General features: G+C 43.2%; 1 protein-coding gene across 1 annotated transcript in view; it reads right to left on the bottom strand.

Moving 5' to 3' along the window:
• The window catches only part of Utp6 (UTP6 small subunit processome component), a 34,528-nt gene extending 16,240 nt beyond the window's left edge, over window positions 1-18,288 (bottom strand). The window contains exons 1-10 of the mRNA XM_051158090.1: window positions 18,064-18,288; window positions 16,362-16,446; window positions 13,442-13,483; window positions 13,166-13,258; window positions 10,305-10,352; window positions 9,629-9,692; window positions 8,112-8,230; window positions 5,619-5,696; window positions 2,577-2,658; window positions 1,458-1,539 (exon numbers count right to left, since the gene is read on the bottom strand). Coding sequence (XP_051014047.1) covers window positions 1,458-1,539; window positions 2,577-2,658; window positions 5,619-5,696; window positions 8,112-8,230; window positions 9,629-9,692; window positions 10,305-10,352; window positions 13,166-13,258; window positions 13,442-13,483; window positions 16,362-16,446; window positions 18,064-18,155 — 785 coding nt within the window. The 5' untranslated portion in view covers window positions 18,156-18,288. The remainder of the gene's footprint in view (window positions 1-1,457; window positions 1,540-2,576; window positions 2,659-5,618; window positions 5,697-8,111; window positions 8,231-9,628; window positions 9,693-10,304; window positions 10,353-13,165; window positions 13,259-13,441; window positions 13,484-16,361; window positions 16,447-18,063) is intronic.
• Window positions 18,289-19,497: the final 1,209 nt, after the last annotated feature.

Raw genomic sequence — 19,497 nt, forward strand, 5'->3', positions numbered from 1 at the left:
AACAAATATTAACTTAAAAGTATTAGTTAATCAGTAGTTATCTGTGGCCATAGAAGCCTCCATGAACCCTGCAGTGCCTGGGCTCTTGAATTCTTGTAACAGAAGCAGAGAAAAACCCTGAAGACATCCAAAGAGCAAACTGATGCAGTGCAGCCTATCTCCTATGGCATCAAGAACTAGAACCTAAGCCCAGCAGTGCTGGCACACACCTTTAATCCCAGCACTTAACAGGCAGAGGCAGGTGGATCGCTGTGAGTTCAAGGCCAGCCTGGTCTATAAAGCAAGTCCAAGACAATCAAGGCTACACAAAGAAACCCTGTCTCAGAAAAAAAACAAAACAAAACAAAACAAAAAGAAGAAATGGAACCTAGCAAGAGAAGTGCCTAACACAGGCACTATGCCTTGGTTTCAGTAAGACACCTCTCACCAAAGGCCCATGGACTGGATCACTTGGTGGCACTATTTGGGGAGGCAATGGAATCTTTACAAAGTACAGCCTTGCTGGAGAAAGGACATCACTGTGGGCAGGGCTCGTGGGTTTATAGGCATGCTCCACTTCCTGCTCGCTCTCTGCTTCCTGTGTGCAGACAAAGATCAGCCAACTTCCTGGTTGTACCAGTATGCCAGGTCTTTCCCATGATTGTGGATTCTAGCCTTCTGGAACCATAAGCCATTAAATAAACTCTTTCTTCTGTCAGTTGTTTTTTAGTCATAGTGTTTTATCACAGCACAAAAGTTAACTGATATGTACATATAATTTTTAAATATCAGACAAATTATCTACAGCACTTAACTATAAAGAGTTATGAAATGAATACACCTGATTTTATAGAAAAGAAGAATGTGTCTTGATAAGCTTTTAAGATATGTTTATGGGGCTGGAGAGTTGGCTCAGAGGTTAAGGGCACTGACTGCTCCTTCAGAGGTCCTGAGTTCAATTCCCAGCAACCACATGGTAGCCATCTATAATGTGATCTGATGCCCTCTTCCGGCCTGCAGCTGTACATGCAGGCAAAGCATTGTATACATAATAATAATAAATAAATCTTTTTTTAAAAAGATATGCTTGTAAGACGTACTCTACTTCTGAAATGAAGCCAATTATGTCAAAGACCCACTGCAGGAATATATATATTTTTACTCATAATATGACATCTTTCCTAAAGTTTGTAAAGGACATACAAACTTTCTTTTTTTTTTTTTTTTTTTTTGGCCTTGTTTTGTTTTTGCTTTTTGAGACAGGGTTTCACTGTGATGGCCTTGGCTGTCCTGGAACTCACTCTGTAGACCAGGCTGGCCTTGAACTCACAGAGATACACCTGCCTCTACCTCCCAAGTGCTGTGACTAAAGGCTTGCACCACCGCCAAGTATATATTCTTCTTCACTTCTCCCCAGTCTCAAATCTTAATCAGAAGACCAGAAATAGACATGTTTGCCTTACCAGTATTTTACTTACTCATCATAAATTTCTTTTTGTAGATCTTTGGCAAAATTAAACAGTTGTGCAATTGAAAGAAGTGACACATGAAATTCTGCGCCTAAAATTTAAAAATTGAGGGGAGAAGGTTTTCTGTTAGGTAAATTCTAAAGACACACTTTACTCTCAAAGCAGTTGGTCTTTGGGGAGTTGTTGTCTTTGTTTCGAGACAGGGCTTCACTGTGGCTGGCTTCTACTCCTCCCCTTGGCTCCTAGTGTACAAACCTAGGGTCTTGTGCAGGCTAGGCAAACACTAAGCTACAAGCCCCATCACTGACTGGCCTCACAGCTCAAAGAAAGGAAATATCATCCTATATCCTTGCCACATACGCAAAAACATTAATATTTTGAAATATTTCTAACTACTATTAACTTTCATAAACTTAAGGGCATAGCTGGGCGTGGTGGTGCATGCCTTTAGTCCCAGCACCAGGAGGCAGAAGCAGGCAGATCTCTGTGAGTTTGAGGACAGCCTGGTCTACGAAGAGAGTTCCAGGACAGCCAAAGCTACTATACAGAAAAGCCTTGTCTTGGAAAAAAGAAAAAAAAAAGACCTTAAGCGCATAAGGCAAAGATTATATATATCATCTACTCCTTTTCAACTCCCCCAAATCAGCTGAATACACAACAAAACCTTATTAAAATGCCCAATGAAGCCGCCCCCCTTTTTTTTTTCCAGACAGGGTTTCTCTGTGTAGCCTTGGCTGTCCTAGACTCACCCTGTAGACCAGGCTGGCCTCAAACTCACAGTAACCTGCCTGCCTCTGCCTCCCGAGTGCTGGGCTTAAAGGAGCATGCCACCAGAGTGGTGCACGCCTTTAACGCCAGCACTCAGGAGGCAGAGGCAGTCAACTTCTGATTTTAAGGCCAGCCTGGTCTACAGAGTGAGTTCCAAGACAGCCAGGCTACACAGAGAAACCCTATCTCTGGGAGGGGGGGGGAAGAAAAAAAGAAAGAAGGAAAGAAAGAAAGGCAGGCCCAATGATAGCTCAAAGGGAAGCTTTCTCTTAAGACACAGTACACTCTGCCTACTAGCTAACAGTCCTTCTCAACACAAACACAACACCTACCAAAAACGAGTACCTAGAGAGTACCTACCTTTAATCTTCCTTATAGAATTTTTGTAAATGATCCGTGCCAACTCCCCTTTAAGGACTTCCTCAGGATGATCAAAATTCACCTAAAAGAGTGTTACATCAACCATAACTGAAAAGGCAGTGCCAGGAAGAAACAACAACAAAAAAAAAAAAAAAAAAAGAAAGAAAAAAAAAAGAAAATAATACAACAAAACAAACACAAAACCACTAGGATAGAAATTAGCAGTCCAACACTAGCAGCAGCACAGGACCTCTGACAAACCACAATCCCAAGGCTTGTCCCCTCACTTGTAAAGTGTGCAAGCTGAACATCACTGGCCATCCAGCCATTTCTAACTACTCTTAACTTTCATAAACTTAAGGGCATAGCTGGGCATGGTGGTGCGTGCCTTTAGTCCTAGCCTCACGTCCATTCAGGCCAGAGCAGAGCGGGTTGGGCATGCCTCAATTATCCTTCTATATAGTGTCTTTTTTTTTAATTAAAAAGTTGAGGGGCTGGAGAGATGGCTCAGTGGTTAAGAGCACTGCTTGTTCTTCCAAAGGACCTGGGTTCAATTCCCAGCACTCACATGGCAGCTTACAACTGTCTGTAACTCCAAGATCTGACACCCCTACACCAATGTACATAAGTTAAAATTAATAAAATATTTAAAAAAAAAAAAAAAGTTGAGGGCTGGGGAAATGGCTCAATGCTTGCCACACAAGTTTAAAGACCCAAGTTTGTATCCCCAGCACTCATGCAAAAAGCCAGGTATGGTGGCACACACCTGTAATCCTAGTGCTAAGGAGGAAGAGACAGGGATCAACGGGGCCTACTTACTGGCCGGCTAGTCTGATTCAACTAGTGAGTTCCATGATCAGTGAGAGAGCCCCATCTCAAAAAAATAAGGTGGGAAGGGACCAACAAGATGGCTTAAAAGGTACCAGCACTTGCCACCAATGCTTGTGACAGTTCAGTTCCCTGGGACTCACATGGTAGAAGGAGAAAACCAACTCCCACAAGCTGTCCCCTGACCACACAGATATTGTGGTGCCTGTGATCCACCCCAAAAACAAACAAACAAACACACACACACACCACACACACACACACACACACACACACACACACACACACACACACACACACACGAATAAAAGTACCTTATGTCGGGCCAGGCAGTGGTGGCGCACACCTTTAATCCCAGCACTCAGGAGGCAGAGGCAGGCAGATCACTGTGAGTTCGAGGCCAGCCTGGTCTACAAAGTGAGTCCAGGACAGCCAAGGCTACACAGAGAAACCCTGTCTCGAAAAACCAAAAGAAAAACAAAAAAACAAAACAAAACAAAAATGCCTTATGTCTAGGCACAGCTTAATCCCAGTGCTCAGGAGGTAATGGCCAGTGGATCTATGAGTTCAAGGCCAGCCTGGTCAACATTAAGAGGTCCAGGCAAACCAGAACCACATGAGACCCTGTCTCAAAACAAATGAAAAATAATAATTTTTTTATTTTAATGATAATAAGGGCCAGTGAAATGATTTCACTGGTAAAGGTGCCTGCTGCCAAGCCTAAGGACTTGATGGATCCCTGAGATAAATGATGGAGGGAGAGGACCAACTCCTTAAAGCAATCCTCTGACCTCCACATGTACACTGTGGCACACAAATAAATAAATGTAATTTAAAAGATGAATAAGAGCTGATGAGATGGCTTAGCGAGTAAAGGTGCCTACTAACAACCTAAGGTAGATCTCCAGGGCCTACGTGATAAAAGGAAAGACCCAACTCCTGCACGTTTCCTCTGAACACACAGATGACATAAGACCCCCTCAAAACAACATTCTCAAATGTAATTAAAAAAATAAAATACAGCTGGGCAGTGGTGGCGTACGCCTTTAATCCCAGCACTTGGGAGGCAGAGGCAGATGGATCTCTGTGAGTTCGAGGCCAGCCTGGTCTACAGAGTGACTCCAGGAATAGCTAGAAAAACCAAAAAATGAAAATAAAAAAATAAAATAAAATATAAAGTGGAGGAGGCTGGAGAGATGACTGAGCAGTTAAGAGCACTGTCTGCTCTTCCAGAGGTCGTAAGTTAAATTCCCAGCAACCACATGGTGGCTCACACCCATCTATAATATGATCTGATGTCTTCTTGTGGCATGCAGGCATGCAGGTGTACATGCAGATAGAGTACTCATATACATAAAATAAATAAATTAAAAAAATATATATGGTGGGGAAGCAATTTTGACTAGCACATACATGTAAAGACCCATGCACTCTCGCACACCAACACATAAACAAATCCCACACATGCATACCCCATCTACACACAAAGCTCAGAGCTGAAAACACAGTAAGAGTACAGCAAGTTCTTTTGTTTCTGTTTTAGTTTGTTGTGTTATCTTTTAAAGACAAGGTCTTGCTATGTGGCCCAGGCTGGCCTGGAACTCACAATCCTTCTGGCTCAGATACATAAATATTGGGATTACAGGTATGTCCAATAATATTAGCTCTAACATTCAAAGCTTTTTCTTTCAAGTTATTTGGTCACATTACAAATTATATAAAAGGAAAAGCGCCGGGGATGCTGGCGCACACCTGTAACCTCACCTCTTAGAAGGCTGAGGCAGGAGGACCAAGACTTCTAAGTTTTTAATCTCAGCACTCGAGAGGCAGAGGCAGGCAGATCTCTGTGAGTTCGAGGTCAGCCTGGTGTACAAAGCAAATCTAGGACAGCCAAGGGTACACAGAGAAGCCCTGTCCCAAAAAAACCTAAAAAAAAAAAAAAAAAAAAAAAGACATCTAGGTTTGAGCCAGCAAGATGGCTTAGTGGGAAAAGGGATCCACACAGTGGAGAACTGACTCCCTCAAGCTGTCTCTGACCTCCACACAAGCACTGTGACACAAACACACCCACAAACACACACACACACACACACACACACACACACAATTCTAAAAATTACATTACAAATTCATCTGAAAGTGAAAAATATATCTTAAAAATACATTCTTTCATCTGTGAAGAGACTAACAATTGACAGTGCGCTGGGCTCTTACCACATCCATTGCAGCTTTGTCAAATTCTTGCTTTTCCTTTCTCAGTTTCTCAGCATGCATCAGCTCCATCCTAAAGTACTAAAAGAAGAAAGCAATGACCTAAAAGTCCTTAGCGATGCTTGTTAAACAAAAAGTAATCAAGATGGCTTCTGAAAAAAAGCCAATTGTATTAGATTCAGGAAAATGACGCGACCATATTTTACTCTGGAATGAAACTAGCTGCTATTGACGAGGTGTGATGACAATGAGACTACCTTCAGATCATCTGACACGCGATCTAAGGGAACGAGTCAAAAGACTTACTGAAAGTTTCTGTATGTGACCTCATTTACTCTCGCCCACATATAGGAAAAGTGCCCACAAAGGCTGAGGGGTAACCCAGATCCCTATCCCTTTTAGCAACAAGAGAGCAGAGCCATGAGCGCATATGTCTACTAAATTAGAACTGTCTTCTCCTTAGGGTGGTGGTTTCAGTGAGAACGGGCCCTCGGGTTCACACGTTTGAACACCTGTTCCCCAGTTTGTGGAACTGTTTGAAAAAGATTAGGAGGTGTGGCCTTAGGGTAACCCTTAAGGTTTCAGAAGCACACACCATAAGCTCTCGGCTACTGCTCCAGCACCATGCCTGCCAGCCTGCCCTGTTGCTACGTTCCATGCAATGACATGCATGGACTCTAACCCTCTGGAACCGTGAGCCCCTAAATTAAATGCTTTCTTTTATAAATTCCCTTGGTCGTGGTATTTTGTCAGGACAATAAAAAGACTGGTCTACTATTGAGTTCCAAGATGGCCAGGGCTATAGAGAGAGACCCTACATCAAAAAATAAAATAAAATAAAGCTGGGCGTGGTGGTGCACATCTTTAATCCCAGCACTCAGGAGGCAGAGTCTAGGACAGTCAAGGCTACCCAGAGAAACCCTGTCTCAAAAAAACAAAAAATAAAATAAAATAAAATAAAAACTAGAAAAGTATGCCAGCACTTGGGAGGTAGAGCAGGTGGATCTCTGAGTTCGAGGCCAGCCTGGTCTACAGAGTGGGTTCTAGGACAGCAAGGACTACACAGAGAAGCCTTGTCATAAGAAAAAAGGAAAGAAAGAAAAGAAAGAAAGGAAGAGAAACTAAATGAAACTAAGTGTAACAAAGACATTTAGTCTCCCAAAATAATAGCCACATGATGGATCACTGATCATACCAAGATCCAGCAAAGTATCAATGCATGTACACATGGCTCCAAAACATCAACCTTTTGCCTCCATGTGCACACTCATGCATATGAGCATGCACATACACACAACCAAAAATTTAATAATTTCATTTTTTAAAAATTAGTCATATTTGCCAGGCAGTGGTGGCACACACCTTAATGCCAGCACTTGGAAGGCAGAGGCAGGCAGATCTCTGAATTTAAGGTCAGCCTGATCTACTGAGGGGTTCTAGGCCAGCCAGGGTACACACACACACACACACACACACACACACAAAACCTAACAAAAGTCTTATTTGGGCTGGAGAAAGAGGGCTTGACTGTTTAGAGTACTTGTTACAGAGAACCCAGCTTTGATTCTCAGCACCCACATGGCTGCTCACAGCTGTCCATAACTCCAGCTGCAAGGTATCTGACGCCATCTTCTGGTCTCTTCAGGCACCGGGGATGTACATGGTTCCCACGCTTATATGCAGGCAAAACACTCACACACATAAATAGAATAGCAGAACACAGTGGCACATGCCTTTAATCCTAGCACTTGGAAGGCAAAGGCAGGCTGATCTTTCTGTTTGAAACCAGCCTGGTCTGTACAGAAAATTCCAGGACAGCCAAGGCTACATACCAAGTCTCTACTTCAAAAAAGGGGGAAAAATTTTTTTTAATTTAATTAACATGTTTTAGTATTATTCTACTTATTTTGTTTTTATTTAATTTAATTATAGCTATGTGTATGGGTGTTTTGCCTCCACGTATGCCTGTGCACCACCTGGTGCTCTTAAAGGCAAAAACAGAGCACTAGATCCCCTGGAGTTACAGATGATTGTGAGCCAACATGGTGGTGGTAGGAATTGAACCTGGGTGCTCTGCAAAGGCAGCCAGTGCTGGTAACGGCTGCATCATCCCTCCAGCCCCTCTACTTTGTTTTTAAAAGTAGCAATAAAATTTTTCAGAAAACAGCCGGGCGTGGTGGCACACGCCTTTAATCCCAGCACTCGGGAGGCAGAGGCAGGGATCACTGTGAGTTCGAGGCCAGCCTGGTCTATAAAGTGAGTCCAGGATGGCCAAGGCTACACAGAGAAACCCTGTCTCGAAAAATCAAAAAAAATAAATAAATAAAATAAAAATTTTTTTCAGAAAACAATTAACCCTGAGGAAAAAAAGCACCCAGGAAGGGGACAGGTAACTTCACTTTAGGCAGTATTTGTTCTCTATGTACCACCGAGCTATCTCTCTCTCGTTCTAAGGGTCATAGAGCTATGGCTCTCATTCTATGTGCTAAAACTTACCTCTTGATAGAGTTTTGGGCACTCGGGATGGAAGCGTAGAGCCCGAAGAAATAACTGCCTGGCACTTTCTGAAGACAAGCGATCTTCCATTTCCCATTTGGCTGCCATAATCCACAAAGCTATAAGGGAAAAAAAAATTCAGACTTAATTTCAGTAAATTAATCAATGCTCCAATTTTAATACTTAATGATTTATTTGTTAATCTTTTTTTTTTTTTTTTTTTTTTTTTTTTTTGGTTTTTTCGAGACAGGGTTTCTCTGTGTAGCCTTGGCCATCCTGGACTCACTTTGTAGACCAGGCTGGCCTCGAACTCACAGCGATCCGCCTGCCTCTGCCTCCCGAGTGCTGGGATTAAAGGCGTGCGCCACCACGCCCGGCTTTTATTTGTTAATCTTAACAAAGGAAAAAGAAGGAGTTTCTTTTCTTTTTTTTTTTTTTCTTTTTGGTTTTTTCGAGACAGGGTTTCTCTGTGTAGCCTTGGCTGTCCTGGACTCGCTTTGTAGACCAGGCTGGCCTCAAACTCACAATGACCCGCCTGCCTCTGCCTCCCGAGTGCTGGGATTAAAGGCGTGTGGCACCACGCCCGGCAAGAAGGAGTTTCTAATACTAAGTTTGGCAACTCTATCTAAAGCTAGAAAAGGGGCTGGCAAGGAGGCTCAGCAGGGAAGGTGCTTGCCACCAATCTAATGACCTGAGTTTCGTCTTCAGAACCCACATAGTTACAAGAGCTGATGTCCACAAATTTTCCTCTGAACTATACATAATATGCCATGGCATGTGCATACCCATGCATACACACATGCTGACACATACACAAAATAAATAATATTATTTTTTTAATTTTTTAATTAGCCAGGCGTGGTGGCGCACACCTTTAATCCCAGCACTCGGGGGTAGAGGCAGAAGGATCATTGTGAGTTCGAGGCCAGCCTGGTCTACAAAGGGAGTCCAGGACAGCCAAGGCTACACAGAGAAACCCTATTTCAAAAGAAAAAAAAAAAAAATCCAAAAAAGGAAAAAAAAATTAGCCAAAGAACATACCTTGTGCCAGCCAACATTATAAATCTTAGTATTTTCTCCTTCTATCTTTTGGAATCACTCAAACCTACTGCCTCCAAATAAAATGTACCCCAACAGAACCAGAGAGTTTATTTTCCATCAGCTAAAAAGAAATACCATCCTTCCTGCCCACAAATGCAACACCTGGCACAGTGATAGATAAACTAAGACAGAGCAAACTGTCTAAGCTCAAGTCTTCCAAATATTTCCAAGGTTCATTGAGCACAGTAAATTCCTAAATGGCCTTGAGTTTGAATAAAATGTAGAAAAAGAACTGTTTAAGATTTTGAGGTCAGGAGTGGTAGCGCATACCTTTAATCCCAGCACTCGGAGGCAAGATGGATCTCTGTGAGTTCTAGGCCAGCCTGGTCTACAAAGTGAGTCCAGGACAGCCAGGGCTACACAGAGAAACCCTGTCTCAAAAAAAAAAAAAAAAAAAAAAAAAGATTTTGATATACCTGGCTTGTTTGAATGAATGGCAAGCATGGCCGAGAATATCTTGCTAAGATGAGCTTTAGTGCCCTGTAGAAGAAAAGGAAAACACTTTATTTCCTGCAAAGAAAAACCATTATTATTCATCTGAAAGCAATATATATCTCTTACTAACTATAAAATCCAATTGGAAGGCCAGCCATGGTGGCTCACGGCTTAAACTCAGCACTTGGGAGGCAGAGGCAGATGTAGCATTGTCAGTTCAAGGCCACCCCTGTCTATATAGCAAGTTCCAGGTCATTTGGGGCTACATAGTGAGACAGACAGAAAGGTCAGCTGGCGCTACAGACAGACAGACAGACAAGTCAGTTGGTGCTACAGACAGACAGACACAGAGACAGAGACAGAGAGAAAGATCTGCTATTGCTAGAAACTAACAACAAAAGACACATAGTTTTTTTTTTTTTACCTAATCTATTAAACATTAACTGAACAAATATGTATAAAATGACTTTCTTTTCAGCTGATCTGGAATCATTTACATGGTCAGATATACAAATGTGACACTGAGACCCAGCTTCTGTCTCCCTGGGTTCTTTCTCCAATTGCTAGCCTCCTGAAAAACATGGAGTTCAGTAACAGAGAATGCAACTGAAGGGGCAGATTACAGAAAGAGAAGAAGCTACACGTGGCTTTACTTACCCATTTCTTACAAAACACTATATAGGATAGCCAAAGCTGAACATCATCCTGCAAGAAAAGCAAGCACAGAAGGAGTAAGCTGTGTGAGTTTCATCTTTACATGGATTAATTCACTTCAGTGGAAACAGAGCCAGTGCCCCACTCTTCATCTATGAGCTCATCACTGAAGCTCAGATCTCTTTACCCAGGAGAATTCAATCTCACTTTCAACTCCCAACAGCCATGTTCCAAGACAAAATTTGTAGCTAACTAATTTATCTGGTGTGATTCTTTTTTTTTTGTTTTTGTTTTTCCTTTTTTTCTTTTTTTTTTTTTTTTTTTTTTGGTTTTTCCAGACAGAGTTTCTGTGTAGCCTTGGCTGCTAAGCTGGCTTCAAACTCACAGCAACCTGCCTACCTCTACCTCCCAAGTGCTTGGATTACAGGGATTATAAGAACACACCACCATACCCAGCTCTGGTGCAATTCTAAAAGCTTCTCAAACTAGGTAAGAACCACAAAACCTTACCTTCTCAGAAATCTAGAGCACCTTTAAAAAAAAAGACGCTTCTTTATTTTTCATTATGTATACAGTGCTCTGCCTATATGTACATCTGCAAGCCAGAAGAAGGCCTCAGATCACATGGTTTTAAGCCACCATGTGGTTGCTGGGAATTGAACTCAGGACCTCTGGAAGAACAACCAGTGCTCTTAACCTCTGAGCCATCTCTCCAGCCCCCTCTAAAGCACTTCTCAGACATACATCAGTCCCCATCAAAACTAAGCATCAACTTATTGAGGTGCTGCCCATCTCTAAGCCATCAGCCAACCATCTCCCTAGTGATTCCCCCCCCCCCAAAGATTAATTTATTTATACCTGGGCTGGGTGGCACATGCCTTTAATCCCAGCACTCAGGAAAAAGAGACAGGCTGTGAGTTCGAAGCCTGGTCTACAAAGCGAATCCAGGATAGCCAAGATAACACAAAGAAACCCTATCCTGAAAAAAAAAGATTAATTTATTTATTATGTATACAGTGTTCTGCCTGCATGCTAGAGCCAGAAGGGGACACGAGATCTCATTATAGATGGCTGTGAGTCACCATGTGGTTGCTGGGAATTGAACTTAGGACCTTTGAAAGAGTAGCCAGTACTCTTAACCTCTAAGCCATCTCTCCAATTCCTCCCTGGTGATTTTCTTTACTGCCTCTTCCCTGACAGAGTCTCATGTACCCCAAGCTAGACAGACCTTCTTTTTCACAAATATGATACCTGGCACAGTAGCTAGTAATACATAAGTAGAGATGAACTAAGAGCCAGGTAGTCAGCAGAAACCACTGAGATCAACTGTCTAAGCAGAGGATAGCCTTGAACCTCTGACCCTCCTGCTTCCACCTTAACTCCAGTATTATAGGCTTGTGCCGCCACACCACATTTATGAGGTGCTAAGGACTGAACTGAGGGCTTTATGCATGCTAAGCAACCCCATCCCCACCCCCTTTCCCCCCCCCAAGTTTCACTATGTAACTCTGACTGTCCTGAAATTCACTATGTAGACCAGGCTGGCCTCGAACTCAGAAACCCACCTGCCTCTGCATCCCGAGTGCTAGAATTAAGTGTGCAGCACCATGTCCAGCTCTCTTTTGATTTTTCAACCCCTGATAATGTATTAAATCCAGTGTTCAAGGTCAGCCTCAAGAGTAACAAGTGATGAGATTACTTTTTTTTAGACTTTTTAAAAAAATTTATTTATGTATACAGTGTTCTGTCTGCAGGCCATAAGATGGCACCAGATCCCATTATAGATGCTTGTGAGCCATCATGTGGTTACTGGGAATTGAACTCAGGAACTTTGAAAGATCAGACAGTGCTCTTAACCTCGGAGCCACTTCTCAAGCACTCAAACCCTTTTTAAAAATATTTCCTTATTTGTTTTATGTATATGAGCACTCCTTTTTTTTTTTTTTTTTTTATGCACATCACAACAAGGATTCAGATTCCATTACAGATCATTGTGAGCCACAATGGGGTTGTTGGGAATTGAATTCAGGACTTCTGGAAAAGCAGGCAGTGTACTTAACCACTGAACCATCTCTCCAGGCCAAGATGAACTTTCTTATTTTTGTTTTTGTTTTTCCAAACAGGGTTTCTGTGTTAGCCTTGGCTGTCCTGGACTCACTTTGTAGACCAGGCTGGCCTTGAACTCACAGTGATCCACCTGCCTCTGCCTCCCAAGTGCTGGGATTAAAGGCGTACGCCACCACGCCTGGCAAGATGAACTTTCTTAAAGGTTTATGTGGCACAATCCCTGTTTCAAGGTGCTGGAGAGATGGCTCAGAGGTTAAGAGGACTGTCAGCTCTTCCAAAGGTCATAAACTCAATGTCCAGCAACCACATGGTGGCTCACAACCATCTACAGTGAGATCTGGTGCCCTCATCTAGCACACATGCAGGCAGAATGCTGTATACGTAATAAATAAATCTTAAAAATAACAAAACTTGGGCTGGAGAGACAGCTCAGAGGTTAAGAGCCCTGGCTGCTCTTCCAAAGGTCCTGAGTTCAATTCCCAGCAACCATATGGTGGCTCACAACCATCTACAGTGAGGTCTGCCGCCCTCTTCTGGTGGGCAGGCATACATGAAGGTGAAACACTGTATACTTAAATAAATAAATCTTAAAAAAAAAAAGAAAAGAAAAGAAAAATAACAAAACTTAAAAAAAAAAAAAAAAAAAACCATTTCAAGTAATGGTACCATCATGGAAATAAGTATTGAAAACTGGAGCAGAACAGAGAGAACACGGCACTTAGACAGCTAAACATCCACCTAACTCACAACGTGCATACTGTATACCGTCAGGGCTCAAGCATGCGCTGATCACTTACTTTCCACTTTGCTGAAGCTCGACCGAAGACGCCTTGTACCCGATGTACAATAGAATATTCAATCTCATCCTTCTTAAATGAATATTTAATTCTCTAAAAGAGACAAAAACAAAGCCTCAGCCAGTCTCACTCATCCACAGGAGCACTCGCAAGTGCTCACTCTCAGCACCACCAAAAAGCAACTCAGACAATTACAAGCATGCACTTTGGCCACAGCACTAGTGAGCAACAGTCAGTGTCTCCCCAACATAAAACCAACCTACAAAGTTAACTTACTGCTCTTCTCCTCTGGATCAGCTCCAAAAGATTAATTTCGTACTGTGGGGGAAATACAGAGAGAAGCATGAAAAGCTTAACCTTTTAAAGACAGGAAATGCATAAAAATTTACCAATACAAACTCAAAGATAATTTATCAATAGGCAGAATTCACAATAAATTTCTAGAATTCACTGAAAATTCATTTTAGCGCCATAAAACCTACAAATATATACAGTAACAATAAAAGGCTTATAGAACCAGGCAGTGGTGGCGCATGCCTTTAATCCCAGCAGGAAGCAGAGGCAGGTGGATCACTGTGAGTTTGAGGCCAGCCTGGTCTACAAAGTGAGTCCAGGACAGTCAAGGCTACACAGAGAAACCCTGTCTCCAAGAACCAAAAAGGAAAAAAAAGAAGACGAAGAAATAAAGAAAAAAAAAAAACAAACCTGTTTTATAGAGCCTATAAATAAGAGCTCAGACCCAATTATGATTACTGAAGGAAAAAATAAAATGAAAGAATTGGTTTATGAAATAAGAAGATCCCATATAGCTATCACAGTTATATCAAAGCGTATACTTTGTATGTGTTTCAAATCTTTGCAAATAAAATATTAGAAATAAGACAGGAGCTGTGGCACACACCTGGAGCCCCAGCACTCAGGGAGGCTGGGAGTCAGTGTATTTTTTGCCTGCATGCCTGTGCACCATGTACATGCAGTATCCATAGAAGCCAGTAAAGGGCATCAGATCTCACCGGAACTACAGTGACAGACAGCTGCAAGCCACTGTGTGGCTGGGAACCAAACCCGGGTCCTCTGGATGAACAGCAGTGCTCTTAGACAACTAAGCCATCTCCGCAGCCTCGTGACACATGCTTTTCCCTGACACTCGGGAACATGAGATGAGATGTGTGAACGGTATGAAGCCAGCCCGCGCTACACAGTGAGATCCTGTCTCAAAAAGCAAGGGTTAGCGGGACATCAAGATGGATCAGCAGGTAAAGGTTCCCGATGGCACACCTGACAACCTAAGGTTAATCACATGGGAGAGCTGACCCCACAAGCTGTCTTCTGACCTCCACATGCACTGTTTTAGGGCTGGAGAGATGGCTCAGAGGTTAAGAGCACTGGTTGCTGCTCTAAAGGACCTGGGTTCGATTCCCAGCACCCACATGGCAGCTCACAACTGTCTGTATCTCCAGTTCCAGGGGATCTGACACCCTCATACACACATATAAACAGCCAAAACACCAATGTGCATAAAATAAAAATAAATAAATAATTTTAGGGCTGGGTGTGGTGGCGCATGCCTTTAATCCCAGCACTTGAGAGGCAGAGGCAGGCGGATCGCTGTGAGTTTGAGGCCAGCCTGGTCTACAAAGCGAGTCCAGGACAGTCAAGGCTACACAGAGAAACACTGTCTCAAAAAAACCAAAAAAAAAAAATAATAATAATAATTAATAATAATAATAATAATAATAATAATAATAATAATAATAATAATAATAATTTTAAATAAATATAACACAAAGCCTAACACAGTGCTACCCACTCCCCATCCTCTGCAAGCTTTTCTGGGCCCCATCTCTTCACAGAAATCCTGATTCATCACTACATTCAGCTTTTTTTTTTTTTTTTTTTTTTTGAGATAGGGTCTACTATGAAGCTCTGGGTGGTCTGGAACTCTCAACATAAACCAAGCTGGCTTTGACTCACAAAAATCTGCTATCTCCACCTTCAGAGAGGTAGAACTAAAGGTTTTGCCGCTGTGCCTGCCCCACTTTTTACTGTGAATGTGGGTTTCAACCATCAAAGGTAAGTTGTCAGGGTTGTACAGCAATGAGTGCACTGGCTGAGCGTCTCGTCTGCCCAATCCCTTTTCAGAGACAGGACCTGGCTATAAAGACCGGGTAGGCCTTGAACTTGACATTCTCCTGTTTCAGACTCCAAGTGCAAGCCACCATATCCAGCAAAGCTTTAAGTCTTTTGTTGTTTTGTTGTTGTTGTTGTTTTTTGAGCCTCACTGTGTATCCAGGCTAATCTCAAACTCAAGATCCTCCTGGCCTCAGCCTCACTGAGTGCTAGGATTATAAGTGTGTACCATATCTGGCTTTTTCGATTCTTATTAACACTTTATTTTTCTGAGGGCTGACTCGATGGCTCAGTGGTTAAAAGCACTGGCTGCTATTCCAAAGGACATGAGTTCAATTCCCAAAGTCCAGATTAAGAAGTACCTGTAACACAGTTCCAGACCCTTTCAGGGCCTCTGCAGACACCGCATGCCACACTGGACACACACAAATGGAATGCTTTTGTCTTTCTGGTTCTGAATCTTTTGGGTTTTGTTTGTTTTTTTCAAGACAGGGTTTCTCTGTGTAGCCTTGGCTGTCTTGGACTCACTTTGTAGACCAGGCTGGCCTCAAACTCACAGTGACCCGCCTGCCTCTGCCTCCTGAGTACTGGGATCACCTGGTTCTGAACCTTACACAGTAGCTGTTCCCCCTCACTTCCCAAGTCATCATGTGTGTCTAATCTTCCCGTCACTCTCCTGGCAATTTAGAAGATGGAAGAACCTTGGAGCATACCTCCTCTGCAAGTTGACAGTGCTAAGCAAGCACCCTGCAGACCGTCCAATGGTCTGCTGTAGTCCAGTTCCCACGCCTCTATCTTGCCCACTCCCAAAAGGGAAGCTTCCTGCAAAAATCCAGATACATAACCATGTCCCTGATCTAGTGACCCAACAGGAGAAAAGAGTTCACTCTGACAAGGACTATGTCTTAGTGGGTAATACCAGTCTACACGATTGTCTCTGATCTTAATTAAAAAAAAAAAAATTAAAGTGTGTGCAATCACATAACTCTAGAATTCTGTAGAAAACTGTGAGCTCATCACCGTCTGACTTAAAATTCCTGAGGGACTAAAAAAGCCAATCACTCACTTGAACATAGCTGATGAAATCTTCCTTGAGCAGGGTTCTCCGATGTATTTTGTACTCTAAGTCAGACGCCTTCTTGATGATAGCCCTGTGGACAGAGCCGATCACACAGTGACATTTCTCTCTAAAGTTAGAGCGGAACTTAAGACTTTTTTTATTCTGGACATACTGAAAACACAAATTTAACAGCAACACCTATTTCCTGAATCCAGTTATCTTCCACAGGGAAAGTGCTTACTCTCTTACACAGTCATCTCTGTACACTTTTGGGAAAAGTCACCTGAGTTGCCAAAGTGGTTGTCATTCCCACCAGCAAAGTGAGTAAGGTCTAATGTACATTACTTAGACACACCACTATCAAGGTTTCTCCTCCAACTCTAAGTTACTTTTGGGACTTTTTTTTTTCCCCTTGTCACACCCTAGAATCAAACCCAGGGCCCTGTGCTAACTAATCAAGCACTCTGCAATGCTCTCAGCTGCATCCTCAACCCTCAAAGCTTAGGGATTTTTTAGTTTTGTTTTGTTTTGTGTTTTGGCTTTGTTTTGGTTTTGTTTTGAGACTGGGGTTTCTCTGGGTAGCTTTGGCTCTCCTGGAATTCCCTCTGTAGACCAGACTGGCCTAGAACTCAGAGATCAGTCTGCCTCTACCTCCCCAGTGCTGGGATTAAATGTATGTGCCACCACTGGCCAGCTAAGCGTTAGTTGGGCTTTTGATAACCAAATCTCTACCTTAAAATCTTAGTCTCTATATTTTCAATATGAAAATCCTCGCCCCCCCCCACCCCCGAGACAGGGTTTCTCTTGTAGTCCTGGTCAACCTGGACTTGCTTTGTAGACCAGGCTGGCTTTGAACACACAGAGACCCACCTGCCTCTGCCTCCCGAGTGCTGGGATTACAGGTATGCGCCACTGCGACCCGCTGAAAATTCTTAAAAACCTAACCTACCTTTATCTAAAAAGCTTTATTATTACAAAACATTTATAGAAGACAGCCCATCCTTAGTTAAGGAGTGAACACACGTGTGTTTTAGGAAAACCGGATACAGAATATTCAGGACAATATTTAAGAACAGTAACACATTTTGCACTTCCTAAAAGTCCCCTCTTTGTTTCCTGCAGTTTGAGTAACCGATACTCCCATGGCTGCACTCCATCCGGAGTCATTGCAAAGTGAACTGTCACAGAAAATCATTAAAAGTCCTTGATTTTAACAAATTACAGAACGCCAACTACATGCCGGTGGCTGTGGCAAGGCTCTAAAGAAAGCATACGATGCGAATTAAATGGTCTCCACTCTGCAAATTTAGTTAGGAAGTCCTACCCACTCTCCCTGGGCTTCCACGGCGCTGGACTCCAATCTCTAAAAGTTGTACACCCCAAACTTTTAAACCATAACCAATTTTTGTTTGTTTTTATCTTAACCAGGCATTCACGCTGCCAGGAAGTCCTTGATGGGCTGGAATCCCAGCTCTATCACCTCTACGGCCCCAAGACCCTGTGCACTGAATGACTCTCGGCATGACTGATGGGTACGCAGAGTGACGGAGCGCCCAGCAATGGGTGACAAGTCCGCCAGCCCCCTGACACACACACACACACACACACACACAACACACACACACACACACACACACACACACACACACACGCCGCCCCAGCTCCCCTCAGCCCTCCCCAGTGCCTCCCCGTTCCCTGGTCCTCTCACTTAATCTCCGCGTGACTGAAGAGTCCGATGCGCTCCAGCTGTTCCAACTCTGGGATTCGATCTTCGATGCGTTCCTGAATTATCTCCGCCATGAGGCTGGAACTTCACAAGCCGCGCGAGGCGGCCGACACGCGAAGGAAGCGCCCACCTCTCAGCCTTCAGGCTACAAGCTTAGTGACCGTCCGAACGTGCTTCGTAGGTCCCGCCTTTTCCGCTTCCGCCATTGGGAACGTTCTCTTCCCTATCGGAGCCGCTGTCGCCTCCCTGTGGTTGACTGTAGAATTGCAGCGAGGACCCCTTCCGGTCCCGGACACAACTTGTACGGGAGGGGGCGGGGCGGGGTGTGGGCGGGGCCAAGTCCTCGTGCCACGGAGACCGGAACAGGCTCCTCCGGGATTACCTGAAAGGATCCCTGAGGTCGGACTCCTACTGAACGTCATCTGTGTTCATGGTGCTCCCGTGACCGAGAACGTAAAAACTAAAAATTGTAATTGAAGATGATATTGTTAATTATGCAAATTTGATGAGGCTCTAACACGGAGCACGAGCCTCCCCAGTCTTAGCGTCTGTAAAACCAGTGTGGTAACAGTGGATTCTCATGTGGCAATTAAAGACTCTGATTGGGTTTAAGATGGTGAAAGGTTTTTTTCATTTAAATAATTAGCCATCGTACCACCAAGCCTTAACAGCCTGCGTTCGGTGAAAGGTGAGAACTGACTCCTGCAAATTGTCCTCTGATTTCAACATGCATTCTTTGGCATGTGCGCGCGAGCACATGTATACACACACACACACACGATTTTAAAATTAAAAAAAAAAAAAAGAATAAGTAAATAAACCAAAAAATAAAATAAGAGATAAATACCTTGACTCACGTAGACAAACTATTTCAAAATATTAGGCACTGGGTAGATAGCAGAAACTGTCATTTGTTTTAGAAAACAGCTTTGTCCAAGCAAATTTAAATATATATATTTGTTTTGTCTTTTCCGAGACAGGGTTTCAGGGTTTCTCTGTGTAGCCTTGGCTGTCCTGGACTCACTTTGTAGACCAGGCTGGCCTCGAACTCACAGTGATCCGCCTGCCTCTGCCTCCTGAGTGCTGGGATTAAAGGCGTGCGCCACCAAGCCCTGCGCAAATTAAAACTTCTAAGAGAACCATCCGGTAACCCAACTCGAAAGCAATATTGCTGGTTTAATCACAACAACATCTAAAAGTCTCTGTGATTTGGTTCTCTTTTAGGTCCTAGAAGAGGGTAAAACGCCAAAGCAGGGCTTCTTGCTTGACCTGTTATTACAACACTGACTTCGTGTAATTTATTAAAGAGCTAGACTTAGCAGTTCCCCGGATGAGCCCAGGTCCTTGCCGCCTCTTTCCTTCTGTCTCACCTCTCTGTCCCACTGGGGTCAAAACTGACACAGGTTTATGTGGGTT

This window comes from Acomys russatus, chromosome 16 (assembly GCF_903995435.1).
Source record: "Acomys russatus chromosome 16, mAcoRus1.1, whole genome shotgun sequence".
Classification (NCBI taxonomy): Eukaryota; Metazoa; Chordata; class Mammalia; order Rodentia; family Muridae; genus Acomys; species Acomys russatus.